Raw genomic sequence first — 22429 nt, forward strand, 5'->3', positions numbered from 1 at the left:
CTCAATCTCTGAAAACAATTCTCTTTGTAGTTCATTTAACTCATTGCAACAGAAAATAGTAACTTGGGACTGTGTGCCTCTGTGTGGAAGAGTGTCATATTTCCTTCCTGAGGCAGCGTTCTAGTGCTACGGTAATCAAGTACCAGTTTATTGGCTTACGATAACGAATTTAAGAGGGCTAATTCTTACTATCACGTTACTTTATCAATGCCACAAGTTGTTTTCTCCTTTTATTGCACCCACAAGCATGTCTTGGCTGAACACTCTCGATGGCATCCATCCACTATTTGTTAAGAATAATGGTATCTTCCCAGTTGTCACTTTCAATGATTATGACAAACCTTCTCCAACTTGTAAACAAATTTTAATAAATGAGTGTAATTTTCATTTCATCATCTGACGAAGCCCACACTCCTGCCTACCTCACTCATTTCTTTGTCGTAACTGTTAAAGGAACTACAGCATTGAGGAAGCCCTTTACAATTGAAGAATTCTTTCTGATGCGACAAAAACCAAAGTCCCAGCTGTCCGGGTAGGAATAAAACATCTTCATTGAACTATTTCAGACAGCAGTAGATGATAATGGAGGAGAAGATGGTGGCACGACGGCAGCACGCGCGGCCACTTCGGTGGTATTGTCTGGTATTTGTCACGTAGGGGACCGTGCACAATTCTGATTTGATGGAGACGGACGTCAGAGTACAGAGGAACATCTGGAAAACTTCTGAAATGCCCACTTCGCTGCCGTTGTGACTGTGTGGTAACCGGAATCTCCGGAGCAGAAGGCCCCAAAATCCTCGGCTTTGCATGTTTCAGCGACGGGGTGAGGCCGAAGGCGCTCGGGAGGCTGTATCGGAGAGGCTGGTCGGAAGCTCAAAGTTCTTGGACGGATGGACTCAGTATCGGCTGTGGTCAGCTGCTTCCAAGGCATCGGCAGTTGTCGGTGCCTGGAGGTTTATGGCAGGGAGTTTCTCCCTTTTGCCGCCTGCTATCGGGGACTCGGGAGTCAATCGACTCGGGGACTCTTGAGACTTTATTTACCATGCCCATGGTTTGTTCTTCATCAAATTATGGTATTGCTTTGCACTGCTGTAACTATGTTATAATTATGTGGTTCTGTCAGTGTTAGTCTTTGGTTTGTCCTGTTTTCTTTGATATCACTCCAGAGAAACATTGTATCATTTCTTAATGCATGTATGCATTTCTAAATGACGATAAAAGAGGACTGAGTGTTCTCATAATCTAATCTACTGTTGCCTTTCCAATAAAGACCTCGTAATAATTATCTGGTCATTATCATATTACGATATGTGGGAAGTCTGTATGTAATGTTGGTAGTAGATGACCAAGTAATCTTCCTGTCAAACAGGTTTGTGTCTTCACTTACTTTATGCACATAATTTATCAGAATCAGTTCATTATTAATGATATACAACATGAAATTGAACAACCATCCTCCAACTCATAGCATTTTGTTCTGAATAAAATTATCCTGCTCTTATTAGTAGAAGTTTTGGTAGTTCCTTTTTTCTCTATCCTTGAAGATAGAGTTTTCTAGTGCCCTGTAGTTGGTCTAAAGTAGATAATTTGCAGCACTAACTTGATTACCATAATTACTCCTATATTGCCTCACTGGTTACACATAGCAAATATTTCATTGACTTTAAAGATCTTTGGTTCATCCTGTCCTAGTAAAATCCAAGATCAGAGCAGCAATGATTGTACTGAATGGCAGAATTGGTACTCCTCTTCCTATTTTACATCATCTTATCTCTTCTGAAAGTGGAAACAACTTCTTCAAGCATATCTTACCAAACCCTTCTGAAAAGCTGCTGATCACTATCAAGTCAGCCCCAGTTCCCTGCTTTTTGCAGAGAAGAATTTAGTTTTCTTATCACTTCCTAGCCTGTACACAGAGAAAAGTCTAAAATTTTGGAATCTGGTTTCTTCAGCTACACACATTTTTAAAAAAATTCATAATGAGCAAAACTACACAACAAATTTGACAAGCCACATCCAATCTTAAGTTATTTTCGTGCATGTGCCTCAAATTTCATGTCAGATGCACATCAAATGGAATTATTCTCCTCGTAGGCACTACCTCGAGAATTTGCGCACTTCGTTCCAAAACGAACCCATCCATTGTGCCTTCCCGGAACAACCAGGTGTTCAACAATGAAATACCTGAGGTTAATCCCATTACTTCACCTCCTCTTCTTTGTGAACTTAGTCCTACTACATCAACATTTTTCTTCCAACTCCAACACCAGTCTGCCTCACTGACCTCCACCTTCTAAACCTCAGGCTTGCCCAAGCCCTGAACATTTCCTCCACACACAATAATATGTGCCCAGTTGCCATTACCACTTTTGCCATTAGAAATCCCCTTGACTCCAGATGTTCAACAACCAGCTGGCCTTCAAAATCATCCCTCCAAGCCCATGTTTATTCAGCCCTCACTACTCCTCCCTCATCTTTGCTTGACACATTTTAATTTGTGTGCTGTGAGGTAACTGTGTTCGAAGTCATCAGAGCAACAGTGAAGCTGGGGAAATAGAAGACTTTACTCATCGTAACAAACAGGCATTTTTCTGAAAACACTCAGTAGAGGCTCACAAACCCAAAAGTATATAACGTTTTTACATCCTTAAAATCAAAGGTAATCGCAGGTAATTCAATGCAGTTACAATGACATCGTTTAGTTCAATGTTTTGGGGTGGCAGTGCTTCCTTCGAATTACCTTTCTACAGTGGGAGACACCTCTGAATGTTCAAGCACACCTGGTGGGACAAACTCATTGAATGTCTAAAAGTTTCTGAAGTCAGAAATCCCAGACACCCAAATTTAATGTTGTCAGGGCTGTCTCTGAGTATACAATATGGTAAGTATACAAAAAAACTATTGATTCCCTGCATCTGTGACCATGTTTGATATGCTAAGTGACAATATCTATCTGGCCTGCCAGCTTGAACTCAAGCCACAATAGTACAAATAACTTAGCTCATGTTGCCTGCTTTGATGCAGACCAATTAACAGAGCCATGTTATCTTAATGTTTGGCAGATGTATCTGCAAACATCACACAGTCACTATTTTGTAAGGCATATCTCTTAGCCTGTGGGCAGCCTGTGCTCCACAGACAGTGCATAGGCATGTTTTTAACTTCAATTTACTGCTTGCAATTCACAATCCACATTGAAAGCTGAAGACTGGTTCTTGTTTCAATTAATATCTTCTATATTCATATAGTTCCAGAATACTCCCTAACATGCTGTGCAGGGCATCAAGTGTCTAATGACAATTCTGTGTCTCACAGTGCTTGGCAATCAGACAGTCAAAGCAGTTGTTGGTGTCCTCTAAATTGGAATTTAGAGAACATACAACAGTTTCTACACCTGCGAGTCTTGCATTTAAATAGGGCACTCCAAATTCCAAACAAAAACTTATACAGTCAGTGAGGTATTCCTGAAGGACAGCCACTATAATAATGTCAGTCCTCATAAACATAGACAGAATCAGACTCAGCAATGATTGTTTCGTTACAATCATCAATTACTTTGCTGCCAGATATTGTCAAGCTTGTCAATATGAATCGTGTTTATGTGAGGCAAGAAGTGAAGGTATGCAAATGATCCGAAAAATCATATCTTTACCTCAATCTTTTGGGTAGGCAAGGAAAATCTAAACAGTTTTCTATAATGCCATTACTTCCAAAACTGCTTCATTAAACATGGGGACTTACCGGTTTGCAAAATGAATGCATTCTCGATCTTCCCGCATTTTTCAAAGTCAAAGTAAATTTATTATCAAAGTACCTATATGTCACCATATACTATCTTAAGATACATTTTCATGCAAGCATTTATAAGAAAATGAAGAAATACAATAGAATTTATTAAAAACTATAAGTTTCTACATGATTTCATAACTAAAACCGATGTGCAAAAAGAGGACAAATTATGCAAATAAGACAGACATAAATAATACCGAGAACATGAGTTGTAGAGCCCATTTATTTCTTTTAAACTCATAATTATGTTGACTTTGTTGAAAAGAAAGAGGAAAATCACTAAACTTTAAAATGTGTATTGAAAGATCAGAACCACAGTTAATTAACAAATGCTCCAGTAAGTTTCTACGTGATTTCCGACTGCTAGTAACATCTTTGGAAAAGGTAGTAATACAGTGTTGGGAAATGGATGTAATTAAAAAATAAATTTATATAAGAGAGGAACCAAATGTGATACCACAAATATTAAACAAGGGTTCCTATAAAAACTGTCAAAATTCCATCCTGAGGTTTAAAGGAGTGCAAACCAGCCGTAATGACCCATTTGATACCAGCGGAACAAGCAACATTATGACTAGTAAATCAAATACTTTTCTCAAAACTGCCACCTGGTTTCTGCCTTCTTCATTTTCTAGTTAGCTTGCCTGGCTAAGTCTAAATTGTTATTGCAAAATAAATGGGTTTCTTCATTTTCCTTGGGAGTGTGTACTCTGCTTATAGGAAATGGTTGTTGAAAGTGAAACACGGACAAGCATTTTACAGGGGGTAAAAAGGTATTTTTAATTTCCAAGTGTATTTTAAATTTGAGTTTACCACAGTGGAATATGCAGTTTTTTTTTAAAAAACAGAAAATGCTTGCAGTTTGTGTCCCAGAGTACTGGCAGAAATAAATGGCTTAGGTACAAGTTTAAGAGTCTATAACTAGTCTAAAACCTGAATATGAGAACTTCAGAAAGCATTTATTTCTTGACTCACTTAAGGAGTGGGGAGACAAATGTTATGGGAGGAAGGATGAGAGGCAGATGCACTCATAACTGAACATCCATTTTGTGATTTCTGCATTTAAAGATGCAAACACATCCAGCTGAGAACCCCAGAGGAAACTGTCGTGGCAGGCTCCATTTCATTAAGCAGTCAATGAGAGTAGTGACTTCTCCCTTGAAGCTGACATACATGAAACACGCTGTAAGGTTTCACTGCTAATGTAATTGCTTCTCTGTAAAGTTCCACTGCTGAGGTAATGGTTTCTCTGTAGCAGCAATGTTTGGGTTATGACTAGAGACAACGGGGCATGCTAGCCAATGAGCAGGATGTTGTTCTTTCTTGTGTGTCTGGGAGCCGGGAATTCGCAGGGTCTTTTTGGTTGGGGAGAGATGAGGACAGAAGACGCAAATGGAGAGAGTTGGTCGACCGCCGGATGGAGTGGACTTGCAGCGAGGGTCCGAAGGTCAGCAACGATCGGGGGAGGTCGATGGTGGACAAATGACCTTATCAGTGAGCTCCACCCTTGCGCAATAGACTTGTTTCCTGAGAATGGGCCCTTTTTCTTTTTTTTCCTTTACTAACCATATAGTCAAATTCAGAATTATAAAGCTCAATCGTTTAATCGCATATTGCGTACTATTTGTTATTTCGTGGTACGGATTTGTAACAGGGGACACATCGCGCAGCATCCACCCAAACAAGATTTCTTAAGTTTGGCTGGGCCAAGGGCTATCACATCCTCTATATTAAGCCGCTAGCTGAAGTGAGAGTTACAATTGAGAACATCCTGCTCATTGGTTAGCATACCCCGTTATCTCTAGTCATAACCCAAACATTGCTGCTCAGATAATCTCCAGAATTGCTGACAGCCACCAACATCATCAAAGTCCCTGAATGTCTTCAATCCAAGTTACTGAGAAGGGCTTCAGTACTGTTAGTTGAATTCTTAATGATGAGGCAAATAGCTCAAATAATTCTTCCCTAGAAATCCAAGAACAAAATGAAAAATTCCCAGGAACCTCATTGATGGTATCCATATGATAGTCCAGCATTCAATTTCTATAACCTTCATGAACACAAGATTTCTCCACTATTCATGTACAAATGCACAAGGACAGAACTTGTAACCAGATGGCTATAGTGTAATTTGATTGAAGTTGTCAAAGAATTAAAGGAGAAAGTGTTAGCGTAGATAAACTCTTAAAACCATGGTCTCCTTTCATTCAAGAGTCTAATACTACTGGAAACAGTCCAAAATTAACAGTTAGGTTTGTCTGAAGTGCTATTTAGAAATTATTTCAAATGCATAGTAAGCTGAATATTTGGAACTCTCTTTGGTGAATAGGAACTGATATTAAGCTAAGAATCAACTTTAAATGTGAAATACATAAGTTATTTTGAAATAGAGAAGATGGGAGGAAATGTAAGTATGTTGAGTTGGATAACATATCAGCCAAAGATATCAGTGAACAGCAGGCCAGACTTAGAAAATGAAGAGTTTTTGTGCTTGGGAAAATGATATGTCGCAATGTCTACTTCTCAAGCAGGCCAACTACTATTGAAGACAGATCAAAGCAATCAGCCAAAATATTGCCCAAACGAAAAATTAAGATGAAACAAATGCACCAAAGCTGAGACGATCAGCCAAGTGACAAAATTATTTGTTGCATAAAGTAGAAGAATATGGGACCACTTAGCTGCGAAGGCACAATACTTTGTTTCTTTATTTCTGATTACTTCTTCATATTTTAATTTAATACTCTTACATCAATAAGTTCCCAGGATCTTGTTGTTCCAGGGGAACTCTGGGTGTTGTCTTATCGGATTCGTAATGTTCAATGCACTGAATTTTAAGCTCAGAACTAAATCAACGGAACCAACGTGCCAATAATGCAAATACTGAGAGTCAACAAAAATCAATGCAAAGTACGGCAATGCAGTGCCTTACACTAGACATGACAACAGGTCGTCAGGTTTTCTCCATTCACAGATGTTGCTCTACAATTCTCTTTTAATTCAAATCACCATGAACTACAGTGTTCTATATCCCACAGTTCCAGCATGTTTTTATTTTTCCTCTTCTCTGTCCTCTGTCATTTCCGTCTATTTTACAGTTCCTCCATACTGATCAGCTGTGATATACAAGCTGCCAAAAAGCTAGAATGCCATAGACCAAAACATGACATGAAGATGTGAATCTTCCAAACACTTACAGGAGAATTTGTTGCACTTGGCTCTGAAGGGAAGACTACATCAGTACATGTCAGAAGTGTTGGGTAAATGGCAAGACATTTGCAGCCATTGTTATGTCTGTATTGGAATGAATTTTGGATATATTGACGAGCAATCGTGCACACTTGTCCAACTCCATAGTTCAAAAAATGTACACAGAAATGCAGAGTTCCATGGGCATCTATCCAAAACGCTACATATCAATGACATTCATTATCATTCAACACAGGCAGAATGGTGGCAAAGTGACTACTTCAGTGCTATTGCCAAAACACGTTGATATCTAGACAGCTCTGTCAAAAACTGCTTCATTAACTAACCAGAGACAAAAAGGTCACAGGATATTGGTGTGAAGCAATCACATCTGTTTGGCATAATAGTATGTTTGAATGACATTATATCTGACCTCTGTCTCAACAACTTCCATTCAGAATCAGAATTAATATTACTGATGATATGTCGTGAAATTAGTTTTTTTTTGTGGCAGCAATACAGTGCAATAAATATATATTTTTAAAATATTAAATAGGTAGTGCAAAAAGACAGCAATAATAATGAAGTAGAGTTCAAGAAGTTGGTTCAATGTATGTTCAGAAATCTGATGACGGAGGGGAAGAAGCTGCTCCTAAAATGTTGAATGTGCATCTTCAAATTCCTGTACCTCCTCTCTGATGGCACTAATAAGAAGAGAGCATGTCCTATTTGTGTTCCTAGAAGTTCTTTTCATGTTTTGCTTTATAGTCATAGCTGAGCATTATCTGAGAAGTGAGAAGTGCACAGCAATTGGGTGCTGGATATCAGGGTATAGTTGTTAACTGGAATCATTTGGCATAATTGGAGTTGGGGGCTGAAGTATGAATACAGTATTTGATGAGAGCTCCAAAACACAGGTTGCTGTCATTATTTACTCTACTGGGAATGGTTGCTTACACTCAATTCCTAGATGAAATCAGCAGAAGTTTATATTTACAATTCAAAGCTTCATGATGTAAAGTTTCCCAAGTATTTCAGAGGAGTAGTATTAGAATCTGACAATGCTTCAGGGCAGGGGCCATTAGGTGGGCTCCCACACATTCAGACACAGATGCAGATACTAAGCAACAAACAGTAAGGGAGAAAGGGGCAGACAGCTCAAGGAAGGGAAATAATGGAGTCTGAGATGTAGTTTTCAGGACAAAACAAATATCATCCTATAGGCATTCATAAATGCTAGATGCATTGATAACGTAATCCTTGCACTGGGCAGGTAAGCAGCACTAATGCAGGGCAGTTTTCTCTTTCGGCTCATCAGTGATGAATTTATTGAGGCTTTTAGAGTTATTTGTAATGTTACAATACTTCGGTAACACAGTCAGAACTGCTGGATATGACACAGCATTGGGATTTGTGCATCATTGGTGCACTCACTGTACTGGAACAAACAGTCCTCAGATTGGCTTCTGAATCTGATGGCAGATAATTATCAAATCAATACAGAATAAACTAACCATTGCACTCTACACTGGCTTGCAGTACGACCTGTCCAAAGTCAATGTTACGTACACATCCTTCTGTACTGAAGCATCGCTGACCGCTTGCTTAGAATTGCTTATATGTTATTAACTGATTTTACTCAAAACATCAGCTGTACAAATGAAAAAAAATTAAACGCATGCCACATTTTTTGGTGAAATTATTAGGAGGATTTTGTCCCTTGTGGACAAAATGATGGTAAAATTTCCCTTATTGGTAGCACTCGTGCTGTGGCAGAAAATAACCATAGTAACTTCAGCACATAATTTCAGCAGAAAGATCAGCATAGTGTTAAAGAGAACAACTCCGTTGAAAGATTGCATCTTCTGGAAGAGTCTTAAACCAGCGTTTCTTCTAACATCTCTTTTTTTACCCCAGAAAAGACCATACAAGTTCTCCTTAATATATGGGCAAAACACACCCCTTAACCAGTTCCACAGAAACAGATGCATTGTTGTTTGTGGGATCTGGCAGTTGGAAAGTACCCATTTCCTTAAGCTACAACTGTGAATGACACTTCAAAATTACTTACTAATTGTGGGAAGCAATTCAAGAGTTTGCAGTCATAAATACACCACATAAAGATAAATTTGCTGGCAGTGACGCAGTGTATTGAACAAATTTGTGTAAGTGCTGTAATCATGACAACCAATACCCTTCCAAGAAAAGTGATGCATTAGCGCAAAGAGCTAGAGATATATTTTTCTTTATGATTTAATTTATGCAAAATACTGGTAGATATTAGAAGAGCAATATTTGCATATCAAATAATTAGCACTGGTTTATTTGCAGCTCAAAATGAGGGTAGTACATTAGTAGGCAAGTTTGATTTCAACAAAATCTTCAGAGTATACCTTGCTTGGGTCAAATAATAATTGAATGGTTTAACTGATTGAATAAAAGCATACAACATTTCTCCAAGATCCAACAAATTTTAATCATCTCATATTAATGCATACTCAGAGAAATTAACTTAATGCAAATGAAAACTCCATCTACAATCTAAATACATTTCATTCACTTATACATTTCCCAAGTGGCTTGCAATGATTATGCAGTACAAGAAAAGATTATGCCTAAATTAAAATATAGTGGATTCCAGTTAATTGGGTTGTCGGTTAATCGGGGCAGCTGCTTATTAGGGACAACTCTCAAAGACAAAAACTAATCAAAAATACACAGGATTCCCTTTGTTTATTTGGGACTCTATGATGCTTAATTGGTGCAGGAGACTGTAGACAAACAGTTTCTACTTAACGTCAGACACGTACAGTTTTGTGGCTGTTAGACACTACACTGCTTAGAGTGAACACTTTTTAAATAGTGTCAGTTGCATGTTTTTGTGTTCAAACAGCAGTAATTGGCAAGGAATAAGCAGCAAGACAATACAGAACTGTTTTGCTCACTGCGGTTTCAAGCATTCAGGTTTAGAGATGCGAGAGGCAGCCAGAAATGGATATAAAACAATTTCACTACTTCAACAAGTTAGAAACTGTGAAGAATTTCACGGTATCAACAATTATCTTGAATGTTACATTGAAAATGAAGATTTGGAGGATGCAGTCGTTGATACCATTGTATGAAGGCAGACCATGTTTACACTGGTTTTGTTCATTTTCAATCAATCAAAAAACGCTCTGCCAAAAAAGAATTTGGAACTAATACACAGTATTATCGTACTGCAGTATTATTGGTAGTGTTCTAATTTGTTCTGTATTTCATTTAAATATGTAATTTTTTACTCAGTTAACAGGTAGTTTGCCTTTTTTATACCTTTTAAAATATTTCCATGAAACTTTGGCTAATTGGGACAGCCACTTAATTGGGCCAAAATGTACTGGTTCCAATGTGTCCAAATTAACTAGAATCCACTGTATTCCAATATTCTGCTGTCAGCCTTTCAGCCTTTCATTATTAAACATGGTCATCCAAAACATTGCTACTGTGTCCTGATGCACAAGCAACTTTTACCATCCACCCTGCGCTTTCTGTCCTGCACTGGTCTCTAGTTAAAATATCCGCATGAGACTAAGTGTCCACCCTGTTACTGATGAGGTAGCATATTGGCACAGCACGCCATTACTGCAGCAGACTACCCAGGCTCACTGGAACAATTCAAAATGAAATTTTTATTTTTTTTTTATTTAAGTGCAATCGTGAACAATAGCCAGATCAGGCACACGGGTCGCTAGCCCCTGTACCCCAGAAACACACTTCAGCGGTGCGGCGGAGGTATGTGCTATGCATGACCTGATCTGAAAGAATCATGTTGACTCATAACAGATCATGTTCACGGTGGAACAGCTTGGCCAAGGATGGGGTGATCAGCACTGATGGACAAATTATACCTCCACTACCCCAAATGTAAAGATTCTTGAAGAACTAGGATTTTATACTGACCAACAACAAAACAACTGAGATTAAAATAACTGGGAATCATAACAATTCATGGGTATCTGTTAGTTTACATAGAAGTGCATTTTCAGGGATAGTTATATTAGCAGTACTAAAAAATAAGCAACCTAAGGTAATAAAAATCAAAGCAAATTTGCAGCAGCCGGAAATCTTGAATAGGTGAAGGGTCTTCATTCTAACCAACGGTTTTCAACTTCAAGTGCAAGCTTGCTTTCACTTTCCACAGATACTGCCTGACCTATTAACTATTTTCTGCATTTTTTCTGCTTTAAATCCAAGCATGAAATGAGTATGCATGGTGAGCAGGAAATCATGAATGTAAAACCAAAATTGCCATGTTTTCTGTAATTACGCAGCATTGACAACATGCATTTCCTTAGCACTACTAAAACAAATCCACAGCAAAGAAGAATAAAAAGTTTGGTTGACAACATGGGTTTAAGAAGAATTTTAAAAGAGCAAAGGGAATTAGAGTGGCAGAAGATTTCAAGTCATCCATCACTGGTGGGGTAAATGCACAAAAGAAAATCAAAATAAAATCATTCATGAAACGTAGGTGAGAAGAATAGGAATATCGAGGACAAGACCAATGATACACAATGTTTTTGCACTGAGGATTGATTTACAATCTGAACAACTTACAAAAGGCATTCATAATAAACTCTTTTTATTTTAATCATACATAATCCAACAATTACATTTTCAGTCAAGTTTAAAAACATAAATGCCATATTTCTGGCTGCTTCACTCACTGCACCTGCTGTTCCCTTACCGGTCCATTCCTCTTATCTTCAATGTTTTGTTCCATCTTCCTCAGGACTCAATTACTCCCATGAAGCAATAAACACTGGAAATACTCAGACAGTCAGGCCGCAACAGTGGAAAGAGAAACAGACTCAACAAACTGATGCAAGATCATGAGCCCAAAATGCTTGCCAATCATCGAAGGTAGGTCTGGAAGTGTTGTAAGTGAAAGGAGATGAGCAAGAGGTATCAACACTAGACCCATGAGATGCAGAAAATGGATGTCTCTGTACATATCTGCTAATCACACCTTTGTATACAAATTATAGATGCATCACCTATTCTTTTAACGCTTCCTTTCCAACCACCCAGAGATCCAAACACTCCTTCCTGATGAAGTAGCAATTCACTAGCACTCCTTTCAATTTAGTGTACAGTATTTTGTTTTATTCACAATGTGGTCTCAGCTTCAATGGGGAAACAAAATGGAGAATGGGTGACCACTTTGCAGAAGACCTCCACTCATCCTATAAAGGTGACTCTAAGCTTCTTGTTCTCACTCTGACCTCTATGTGTCTTCGACTTCACACTTCCAATAAACCCCAATGAATCACTGAGTAACAGCTTCCCACTTTACCATCATGAGGACTTGACACTGAATCTCACAATTGCAGATAACTAGTCTTTCTTACACAAATCAGAGTGAAATAGTTATCTGAAATCATGCAGGGTCATCACTCTGTGTCACCAACTTGGAAATTTCGTCCCACCCTACCCCACAGATGCTAGTTGACCAGCTGTCTCATTTGCTTCAGAACTTCAGATTTCCAGCAACAGCTATGTCCTGTACCTCATAGTTCCAGCAGAGCTTCTCTCTTCTCCATTCTCATTCATCTCCCTCTATTTCTCTTCCAGATAGATCAGTTACAGCCAACAAGTCTTCACCATGTTCTCAGCACACACCACTGCTATTTACGTCATTCCTTTTTTCCTGATCTCCACGCATCATTCCCATGGTTCCCTCACCTTCTCTGCAACTTAAAACGGGCATTTTCCAACCTTCCTGATGAAAGATTGTCAACCCGATATGTTAGATTTGTTTCTTTTTCAATAGATGCAGCCTAACTTGCTGAGTATTTTGACCTATTTCTACTTTTATGAAATAATAAGCAAGTGATTCAAATATTTAAAAAATATATTTAAATCCCATCTTTCATAGTTGGCTTGGACATATTGCAGCTACATAATCCCTGTTGGAAATGGAGATGAAAATGTCCTATCATTTCTGCCATCATTGCTTTCTCTAGGTGTTATTTATCAAGTAGGTATACAGATTCATCAAGCAAAGGAGAAGAGTACTTCAAGGGGAAATGGAAGCAAGATACTCAACACTCAAGTTGCACCTTTTGAATGTCATTCAAGTGTTGGGAAATAGGATTAGTATAGGCTCTTGATGGTTGGAATAGACATGGTCGGCCAAGCGACTTGTATCTATGTTGTATAATCATTTCTCAAGGAGGGTAGCAAGCATGTGTCATGTGTTATCCAGTTCCATGAAACTTCATGGGTGTGGAGACATGCTGGGGATTACTATAGTCCTCCTTTTCTGAATATACATCATCTTTGAGCATACTGTTTTGTAAATGGGCCAGGACATACCCAAAAATGGTACTGAAACAGCCTGAGATGCTGTCTGAAAGATCCTCAAATGATTCCGGGAGTATGATCATGCTAGACTTGTTTGGTAAGTCTGTGGAAAAGCTTTCCCAATTCTGACACAGACCCTCGAGGTTTGGAAAGAGCACTTTGCAAGGTCAACTAAGTTGGGTACATTGCCATCCTGAGCTATTCTTGCACTTGGGACAATACCGATGGTGGCCCATTATTGTTATAATTTGTAATGGCACCTTGATAGAACAGATTGGCCTGCTTGACCTTTTGAGTGATCAATTAAGCTCCAACCACAGCACTAGGAGTCACAGAATCACTGAAGTAATGAAACTTCTATGAAAATTATGAACTACTGAAATTATCGGTATTCAATTTAGAATGAAGTACACACACAAAAAACACAAGACAACACACAAACGAGGTGGACTTTCTCTAGAATCAGTTACATTGTTACTAAATTACATTGACCACTCTGCCCAATTCCACTGAATCGCTTTGTACAGGTTGAGCACCCCTTATTGGAAATTCCAAAATCCAAAAAGCAAAGAAATCCAAATTTTTTTCAACACTGACATGATATCACAAATGTAAAATTCCACAAGGTGCTAGGAAGGTTCCCAGTCCATACACAGGTCTCTGCGTACCACAGACAGTTCTGAGAAGTGACCTCACATATGTAATGAACAGAAGTTAATGAGAATAGAAAAACACTGCATAAAGCAAAATATAAAGATCTCAATTGTGTATTGAAAGTGTGGATTTATCAGTATCAGAGTGAGCAAATGCCACTTAACGGTATACTGATCATGAAACAAGCAAAGATCTATCACGACAAACTGAAAATTGAAGGCAATTGTGAATATTCAGCAGGCTGGTTGCAGAAATTTAAGAAAAGGAACAGTATTAATTTTTTAACGATCTGTGGCGATAAAGTGTCTGCTGATCACGAAGCAGCAGAGAAATTCATTGATGAGTTTGCCAAGATCATTGCTGATGAAAATCTAACACGTTGAACTGCTGCACCAGTACAATTATGTGATGAACAAGTGTAAGACAAAGCTTGTTTACCAGCAGCAGATAAATTCAGTGTCAGGAATGACTGCGATACAAAACAGCCACTGACTATCCAGCAGGGCAGCCAAGGTAGTGATAGCTTACCTTTCGGATGGTTCAATGCACACATTAGAGTTTCATGCACAAAATTATTAAAAATAGTATATAAAACTACCTTCAGAATATATGTAGCACAAAATCAAGAAAATCTGCAGATGATGGAAATCCAAAGTAACACGCACAAAATGTTAGAGGAGCTCAGCAAGCCAGGCAGCATCTATGCAAAAGAGTAAACAGCCAGCATTTCGGGCCAAGACCCTTCATCAGAACTGTTTAGTCTTTTCTGTAGATGCTGCCTGGACTGCTGAGTTCCTCCAGCATTTTGTGAGTTGTTCAGAATGTATGTACAAGCTGTATATGTACTGTAAATGGACTTCAGATTTAAACTTGTGTAATATCCCCAAAGTAGCTCATTATATAGATGCTAATATTCTGAAAATATCCAAAATCTGAAACACCTCCGGCCCCAAGCATTTCAGAAAAGAGGTGCTCAACCTGTAATACGAAGTGTGACTTAAAACATGAGGGAGGAGATATATACAGATGATTCTATATCAACTAATTTAAATGAAATAAAATTGACCAGCCTTCCCACCTGACTTCCCACAATTAACTGTACCCAAATAATGCAACACTCCCAAGCACGAAGGCCATAACATTGCTCTGTCTCAGAATACTGAATAATGTGAGAACTGTTACTGATTAACTTCAGTGTGACTCATTATATATACATGGCTCTTTCTACATTATGACACAAGCAGCATTTGCAGAGGTAATTACTCCATTACCTTTAAATTTAAACACTCTCAGCTTGATTAATGTACACTCAAGCATTCTGTAAAATCTCAAATACAAAAATAAAATTCCTTAAAATACACAATGTTTCTATTTTATACAGCAAAAAAAACCTGAAGAGAAATAGAAGACAAGCAAGTCATTTTGTGTAAAGACCTTCTGAAAAGAACTGACAGCAAACCATTCAATGTGTGATTCAGCATAGGTATCAATATGGCAATCATGCAGAGTACGCCCAGGCAATGATGATATGAAAAAAGTCACATTTTAAAGAGAAACAGGAATTTATAATAAAGCAAAGTCAAAATGCTTTCTATAAAGTAAATGCATTAACTCCTCTTATTGCAAACTACCTTGCTCTGGAAGATGTAATTGCCAAAGCTTTTACTAGTGACATGCCTGGAATGTGCGTCAGTGCAATGAAAAGAATCCAGTGCATTTACAATCTGTTAGCACATTCCTGCCTCCCCTTCCTCAAAATCTAATCTCCAGAAGAATGATGATTTTCAAGTTTCCCTCTTTGGTCCCAACCTGACTACAAGGTTAACTGAGATTGCTGTTGTCAGGTACGTTTATGCCCTGGCAACATTAAGAGTCTATATATCACTAAGTCAGACTTCCAAATGACAGTAATATACTATGAGTAGCAGATTGTGACACTCAGGGCAATGTGGATTGAGTTTGCCCAACTGGGTATTTCAGATCTGGTAAACTAGAAACCCTCTCCATATATTTAATAAACAACTTAATTTGTAAATTTGACTTACTGACTGATTTTCTTATCTACATTAATAATTAAATTAATATTGCCTTTAAACAAAACTAAATCAATACACTTGGGCACAACGTTTCCAGTACATTGTCTGTCAATAGAGAAAACTGAACTGATTATGTTTTGTCTCAGCAGTTGTTTGATAAGCTGAAGGGAGGAATGTCCTAAGTGCTTGTCCATTGTACCGAACAAAATCACATACATACTAGTTAAGTCTGGAAACATCCTTAATTAGCCATACCAACAACATGCTGAATGAAAAATGCCGCTCCACAAGAAACAGCAAGTATTTAGATTTCAGAGCTGCTCCTGAGATACAAAATTCTATCAAGCCTCCTTATTACACCACAGCTGCTCTTCTCTGCAAGGATTCCTAGGTCCCATGGTTCCGCACAAATTTCAGGCACGTCTGGAACTGCAGTATTTATTTACTGTGAAACATTATTTATTGTGCAGCAGTTTCAGGGTGCCATCCTCCATCCGTGACATCAATGGAGTGGTGGATTAGCAGGTCAAAATGCAGTGTCATCTCCAAATCCCTGTTGATAAGCTACCCGTTGTGTTTCAGGGATGCATAAAATAAAATCCTTCAACCTATTCTTTTTTAATCTTCTTGTGTGAAAGAAGATTGATTAATTTACCTGTACTGTGCTTGGAAAAGTTCTTGAACAAAACTCTGAATTCTGGGCTGCTGGGAGCTTCCTGTAGAATTTTCACCAATGGAAGACTGAAACAAAAAATGATTAAAAATCAAGTGTTAACAATTATATTTCAAGTTTATTCACAGACTCTTTTAAAAATTATTCATTATTGATCTTTGTCATATAATGCCTTCTTTTAAACAGCAGTGGATGGATTTTCAAAAACTATGATCTTGCATAGTTCCAATGTATATCAGGCAAACGGTAATGACATGACCAGATTATGTTCACACTCCATCTTTCTGAAAATTCAGAATACTGAACTCCAACATTCCCACTGATTTTTTTTTACAGCTGAGTGGACCAACGATTGCTCTAACACTAGCCCTGAAAATTACACAGCACCTTAAATGGTTTTTTTTTCTGTAATATTTAGAATGAAAAGTGAAAAATCACATACTTTTGCTTTTTTTTAATGAATTGAAGGATATAATGAAATACAGTAACAACATAGAAAACCTTGCACGTTTCATAAACTTTTTCTCATCTATCTTTATTCCTACTGTGCAGCAACAAAGGCTATGGCGTGGGAGCATTTCAGTTACTGCGCAGCCACAAACCCACGCAGCTTAGAGGGAACAGTGTGGTGAATGCAGTATAGTACCTTTCCTCAGGTTAAAACTATGTAAATAAAATGGTTACTCTTGTGAAAGCACACAACACTGAAGCAAGAATCTCAAAACTACAAGGAGGTGGCCTGACTAATCTCATCATATGTGCCTCCATGCGCCAGTGCACACATCCTTGAAACTCTAAACTAAGATTCGGGTCCTTGCTGCAGCCATAAATAGCAGGAAATTTAAATAACTAAAGCACAACAATATATTAAGTAGTGGGAGCCTCAGGTGTGGGGTTGTAAAATATTAGGATTGAGGTAATAAAGTGGAACGCATGCATACTATGTACACATTCCCTTGTACAAGGAGTTCTGGGATGGTGGGTTAATTAGTGTCATAGAGGCATGCAGAATCATTAATCCCTAATACAGTGTACAGTACATAAATAAATATTTTAACCATGGAAAGAGTTGATCAGAGGCAAATGAGGTGAATTACTTTAAAAGGTCCACAAATGTGACATTGCTGGACTGCTAACCAACTTTGGAGTGGTAATGTGCTGCCAAATAAGCTTGGTTAATCTTGTACATGTCGCAATCTCCTGTTTTATTATCACAAACAAGAGGAAGTCTGCAGATGATGGAAATCTGAGCAAATCACACAAAATGCTGGAGGAACTCAGAAAGCCAGGCAGCATCTATGGAGAAAACTGCAGTCGATATTTCGGGCCAAAACCCTTCAGCAGGATTGGGGAAAAAAAGTTGAATAGATTTGAAAGGTTGGGGGAGGGGAGGGAGAAATGATAGGTTTGAAACTTGGAGAGGGAGGGATGAAGCAAGGAGCTGGGAAGTTGATTGGTGAAAGAGACAGAAGGCCATGGAAGAAAGAAGGCACCAGAGGGAGGAGATAGGCAGGTAAGGAGATAACATAAGAGGGGGACAAGAGGATGGGAAATGGTGAAGGGGGGGGGGGTGTGGAGGCATTACCGGAAGTTTGACATGATCTTTGACCACTTGATGGCACGAACATCGATTTCTCAAACTTCCAGTAATGCCTCCACCCACCCCCCACTCCCTTCACCATTTCCCACCCGCTTCTCTCTCCCTTCCTCCCACCTTTCAAATCTATTCCTCAGCTTTTCTTCTCTAGTCCTGCCGAAGGGTTTCGGCCCAAAATGTCAATTATTCTTTCCTCCACAGATGCTGCCCGGCCTGCTGAGTTCCTCCAGCATTTTGTGTGTGCTACTCCTGTTTTATTATACTCAGCTAAAACCAGATTGTGAGTCCCATCAAAAATTCACACTGCTAAGAGGAGACAAAATCTTATACAAGATGTCTCTCAATAAACAAGTTTTCCTTTTTGATAGATAGATAGATAGATAGATACTTCATTGATCCCGAAGGAATTTACAGTGTCACAGTAGCATTACAAGTGCACAGATATATAAATATTAGAAGAGAAGTAAGAAAGAATAAAAAATAAGTTACCTTAAACAGTCTACCAGGAGGGAGTCATCTCTTCCCCAGCTATAAGTTGACTCATTATACAGCCTAATGGCTGACGGTAAGAATGACCAGAGAGAGCACTCTCTGGAGCAGCACAGTCTATTACTAAAGTGCTCCTCTGTTCAGCCAAGGTGGCATGCAGAGGGTGAGAAACATTGCCCAGAATTGCGAGGATTTTCCGTAGGGTCCTTTGTTCTACCACAGCCTCCAGTGTGTCCAATTTGACTCCTCTAACAGAGCCAGCCTTTCCAAATCAGTTTATAGAGCCTGTTGGCATCACCAGTGTTGACACCATTGACCCAGCACACCACCACATAGAAGACTGTACTGGCGACAACAGACTGGTAGAGCATGTGAAGAGGAGGCCTACATAATCCAAAGGACCTCAGTCTCCTCAAGAAGTAGAGGCAACTCTGGCCCTTCTTATACACAGCCTCTGTGTTGGTGCACCACTCAAGTCTATCATCCAGGTGCACACCCAGGTACTTGTATGTCCTCACCACATGCACGTCCTTGCCATCAATAGTAACAGGCAGCAGTGCATAAAGTCCATCACCATCTCCTTTGTCTTACAGATGTTGAGCTGCATATGTTCATCTTGCAGCATTTGACAAAGACCTCCACTAGGACCCTGTATTCATCTTCCCATCTTCCCTTTATACACCCAACTATTGCTGAGTCAGCGGAGAGTTTCTCCATGATTATCCTGCAAAACAGATACTCATGGATCCTGGTGGTCCCTGGTGATTATGGACTAAACTAAATCATGTCACCATCCAGTGCCCACACCATGAGCCTGATTAGGGTTCCTCAGAATAATGAAGAAAGAGAGACGAGGTGGGCCCTCATGAAATCTCATAAAGGGGAAACAGTGATCCAGAGGAGAAAAATAGATGGTGGAACAAGAGAAAGGAATTTCTCAGCAAAAGTAGACAAGTAGGTTTGTCAAGTCAAGGCCATGCACATTATCTCACTGGTCTGACAGACATATCTCCTATGAATACAAGGTTCCTAAAAATCAATAATTAAAAAAATATGTCTAGTGTTAAAGAAGGTGGCTACATAAAAAAAGCATAAATGGCTTGTTTTGTTTACAGTTATTTGCAGTCTCCATAACCACTCGTGCTGTCAAGTTTCAGATGATTGATCTTGTTAATGCAAATCTTTAAGGAAGTACTTTTTTATGTAGGTTCCACTGATGGATAGATTTGCACGAATGGTAGCAGGAATGGAAACTCCAGTACCCGGTGTTTTTCCCCATGCAAGGAACCTTATGTAGCCATTTGATGGAAATGTCATGTTTGGGCTAGAGAGAATATGTGGGTAGAAAAGAGGTCTCATGTCTAGAGTCAGTAGGCAGCATTTGCAAATTTAATGCAGTTGCTTCCTCTTACTGCTTTGTTTGCTAATATTTGTTAAATACACTTCCTGTAAAGGAAATGAAAACAGGTTCAACAGCAAATATTAAAACGGGATTTCAAAACTAAGGAACTAAGGTTGAAAGACTACAGACCGAAGGATGTTGCTGGAACTTGGGGACCTGAGTTATAGGGAAATATTGAACAGGTTAGGATTTTAGTCCCTAGAGTGTAGGAGAATGAAGGGAGATTTTATAACCTGTATATATAATTATGTGGGGTATAGATAGGGTAAATGCAAGTAAGTTTTGTTTTCCACTGAGTTTAGATTAGAGGTCATAGGAAAAGAGTAAAAGGTAAAATGTTTAAGGGGAACCTGAGGGTAACTTCTTCACTCGGAGGGTGACGTTAGTGTAGATCGAGCTGCCAGTGGAAGTGGTTGTTGTGGGATCACTTGGAAAAACCTAAGAAAGTGTTGGATAACTACATGGATGGGAGAGCTATGATCCTGGTGCAGGTTGATGGGACTGGGCAGAATAATAGTTTGGCATGCATTAGATGGGCCAAAAGGCCTATTTCTGTGCTCTAGGGCTCTAAGACTCTACAAATGCAAGTAAGTCAGCGTCTGCAGACGAAGAACCACAGTTAGTATTCCCAGTTGAAGACCTCTTTCTCTTTCCAGAGATGTTACCAGTCATTCTGAATTTATCCAGCATTATACAATAGGGTCTTTTAAGAGACTCCTGGATAGATCCATGGAGCTTAGAAAAATAGAGGGCTACGGGCAACCTGAGGTAATTTCTAAGTAAGTACATGTTTGGCACAGCATTGTGGGCTGAAGGGCCTGTATTGTACTGTAGATTTTCTGTGTTTCTGTCTTATTTCAGATTTCCAGCATCTGCAATTTTTTTTTTGATTTTCACTGTCAAAAGAGGGGTAAGTAAATGCTTATGAGGGAATACATTCACAGGGTTATGGGAGAAGTGACATACTTAGACAACTTCTTCCCAACAGAAGTCTGATTCCATTGCTCACCTCACTGCAACATTCCATGACCTTTCTAGTACCTTTATTAAAATGGAATACCTATTTGCATAACTCAAGGCAAAAGAAAAACAAATGAAAATCAGGTTAAAAAACAGCCTGCTAATCAACTTCACTCTTTAAATTATCCATAACAAGTTATCAATTAGCTTAATTAGAATCATCATTGCCTTTCCAACAGTAAGCTCTGCATTCAGAACATGACACTTGCTCCATGTTAAACTTTCTGAATGACAATTGAATCAGAATATGAAAAATGGCATCTGGTAACCACACAAAAAAATAAGTTAATAAGTACTTTTCCCTGGAAGTTCATTCCTGGTCAGTAACGCTGCGCACAAGACACAATAATGGAAGTGCATGCCATACACAAGTCAATAGACAATATACAATAGGTGCAGGAGTAGGCCATTCAGCCCTTCGAGCCAGCACCACCATTCACTGTGATCATGGCTGATCATCCACAATCACTACCCTTTTCCTGCCTTCTCCCCATACCCCTTCACTCCGCTATCTTCAAGAGCTCTATCTAACTCTTTTCTGAAAGAATCCAGAGAATTGGCCTCCACTGCCTTCTGAGGCGGAGCATTCCACAGAACCACAACCCTCTGTGTGAAAAAGTTTTTCCTCAACTCCGCTCTAAATTGTCTACCCCTTATTCTAAAACTGTGGCCTCTGGTTCTGGATTCCCCCAACATCAGGAACATGTTTCCTGCCTCTAGCGTGTCCAATCCCTTAATAATCTTATATGTTTCAATCAAATCCCTTCTCATCCTTCTAAATTCCAGTGTATACAACCCCAAGTCAGTTCCATGGCAGTCAACGGAACTGAAATTCAGAGAGATGGAGTACAAAATACTGCTGTTAAGCATAAGTAAAAATCACTACGTAGTTCTTCAGAACCTGGAGCCTGCCATATCTATACAGTATAGGCAAAGCCATGATGCATGTCTTTCGATAACGCAGATGTTAAAATAAGAATGTGTATTAAAAAAGATTAATGAGCTGATATATTACTTGTTCCCTTAACAAGTTTTTATTTGACCAGTCAAGGTTGTCAATCCCTGAAACTGGAGGACCAGCGGAGCACTCTCAGTCTGGCCTCCGCCCTTTGACCTGTTGCATGGGTGACCCTAATAAGAGCCAAAGCACAAGGCCCTGCCTCCACCCAACATAGCTCTCAGGCCATTGAGCCACACAATCCTCCAAATCCTGTGACAAGGTTGTGGTTCTCTTG

At 39.0% G+C, this 22429-nt stretch overlaps 1 protein-coding gene across 1 annotated transcript in view; it reads right to left on the reverse strand.

The window, feature by feature from the left end:
- usp43a (ubiquitin specific peptidase 43a) overlaps positions 1-22429 on the reverse strand; it is a 477870-nt gene that overhangs the window by 339570 nt on the left and 115871 nt on the right. The window contains exon 3 of the mRNA XM_072242187.1: positions 16669-16754. Coding sequence (XP_072098288.1) covers positions 16669-16754 — 86 coding nt within the window. The remainder of the gene's footprint in view (positions 1-16668; positions 16755-22429) is intronic.

Source organism: Mobula birostris, chromosome 24, assembly GCF_030028105.1.
Source record: "Mobula birostris isolate sMobBir1 chromosome 24, sMobBir1.hap1, whole genome shotgun sequence".
In the NCBI taxonomy this organism is placed as follows: domain Eukaryota; kingdom Metazoa; phylum Chordata; class Chondrichthyes; order Myliobatiformes; family Myliobatidae; genus Mobula; species Mobula birostris.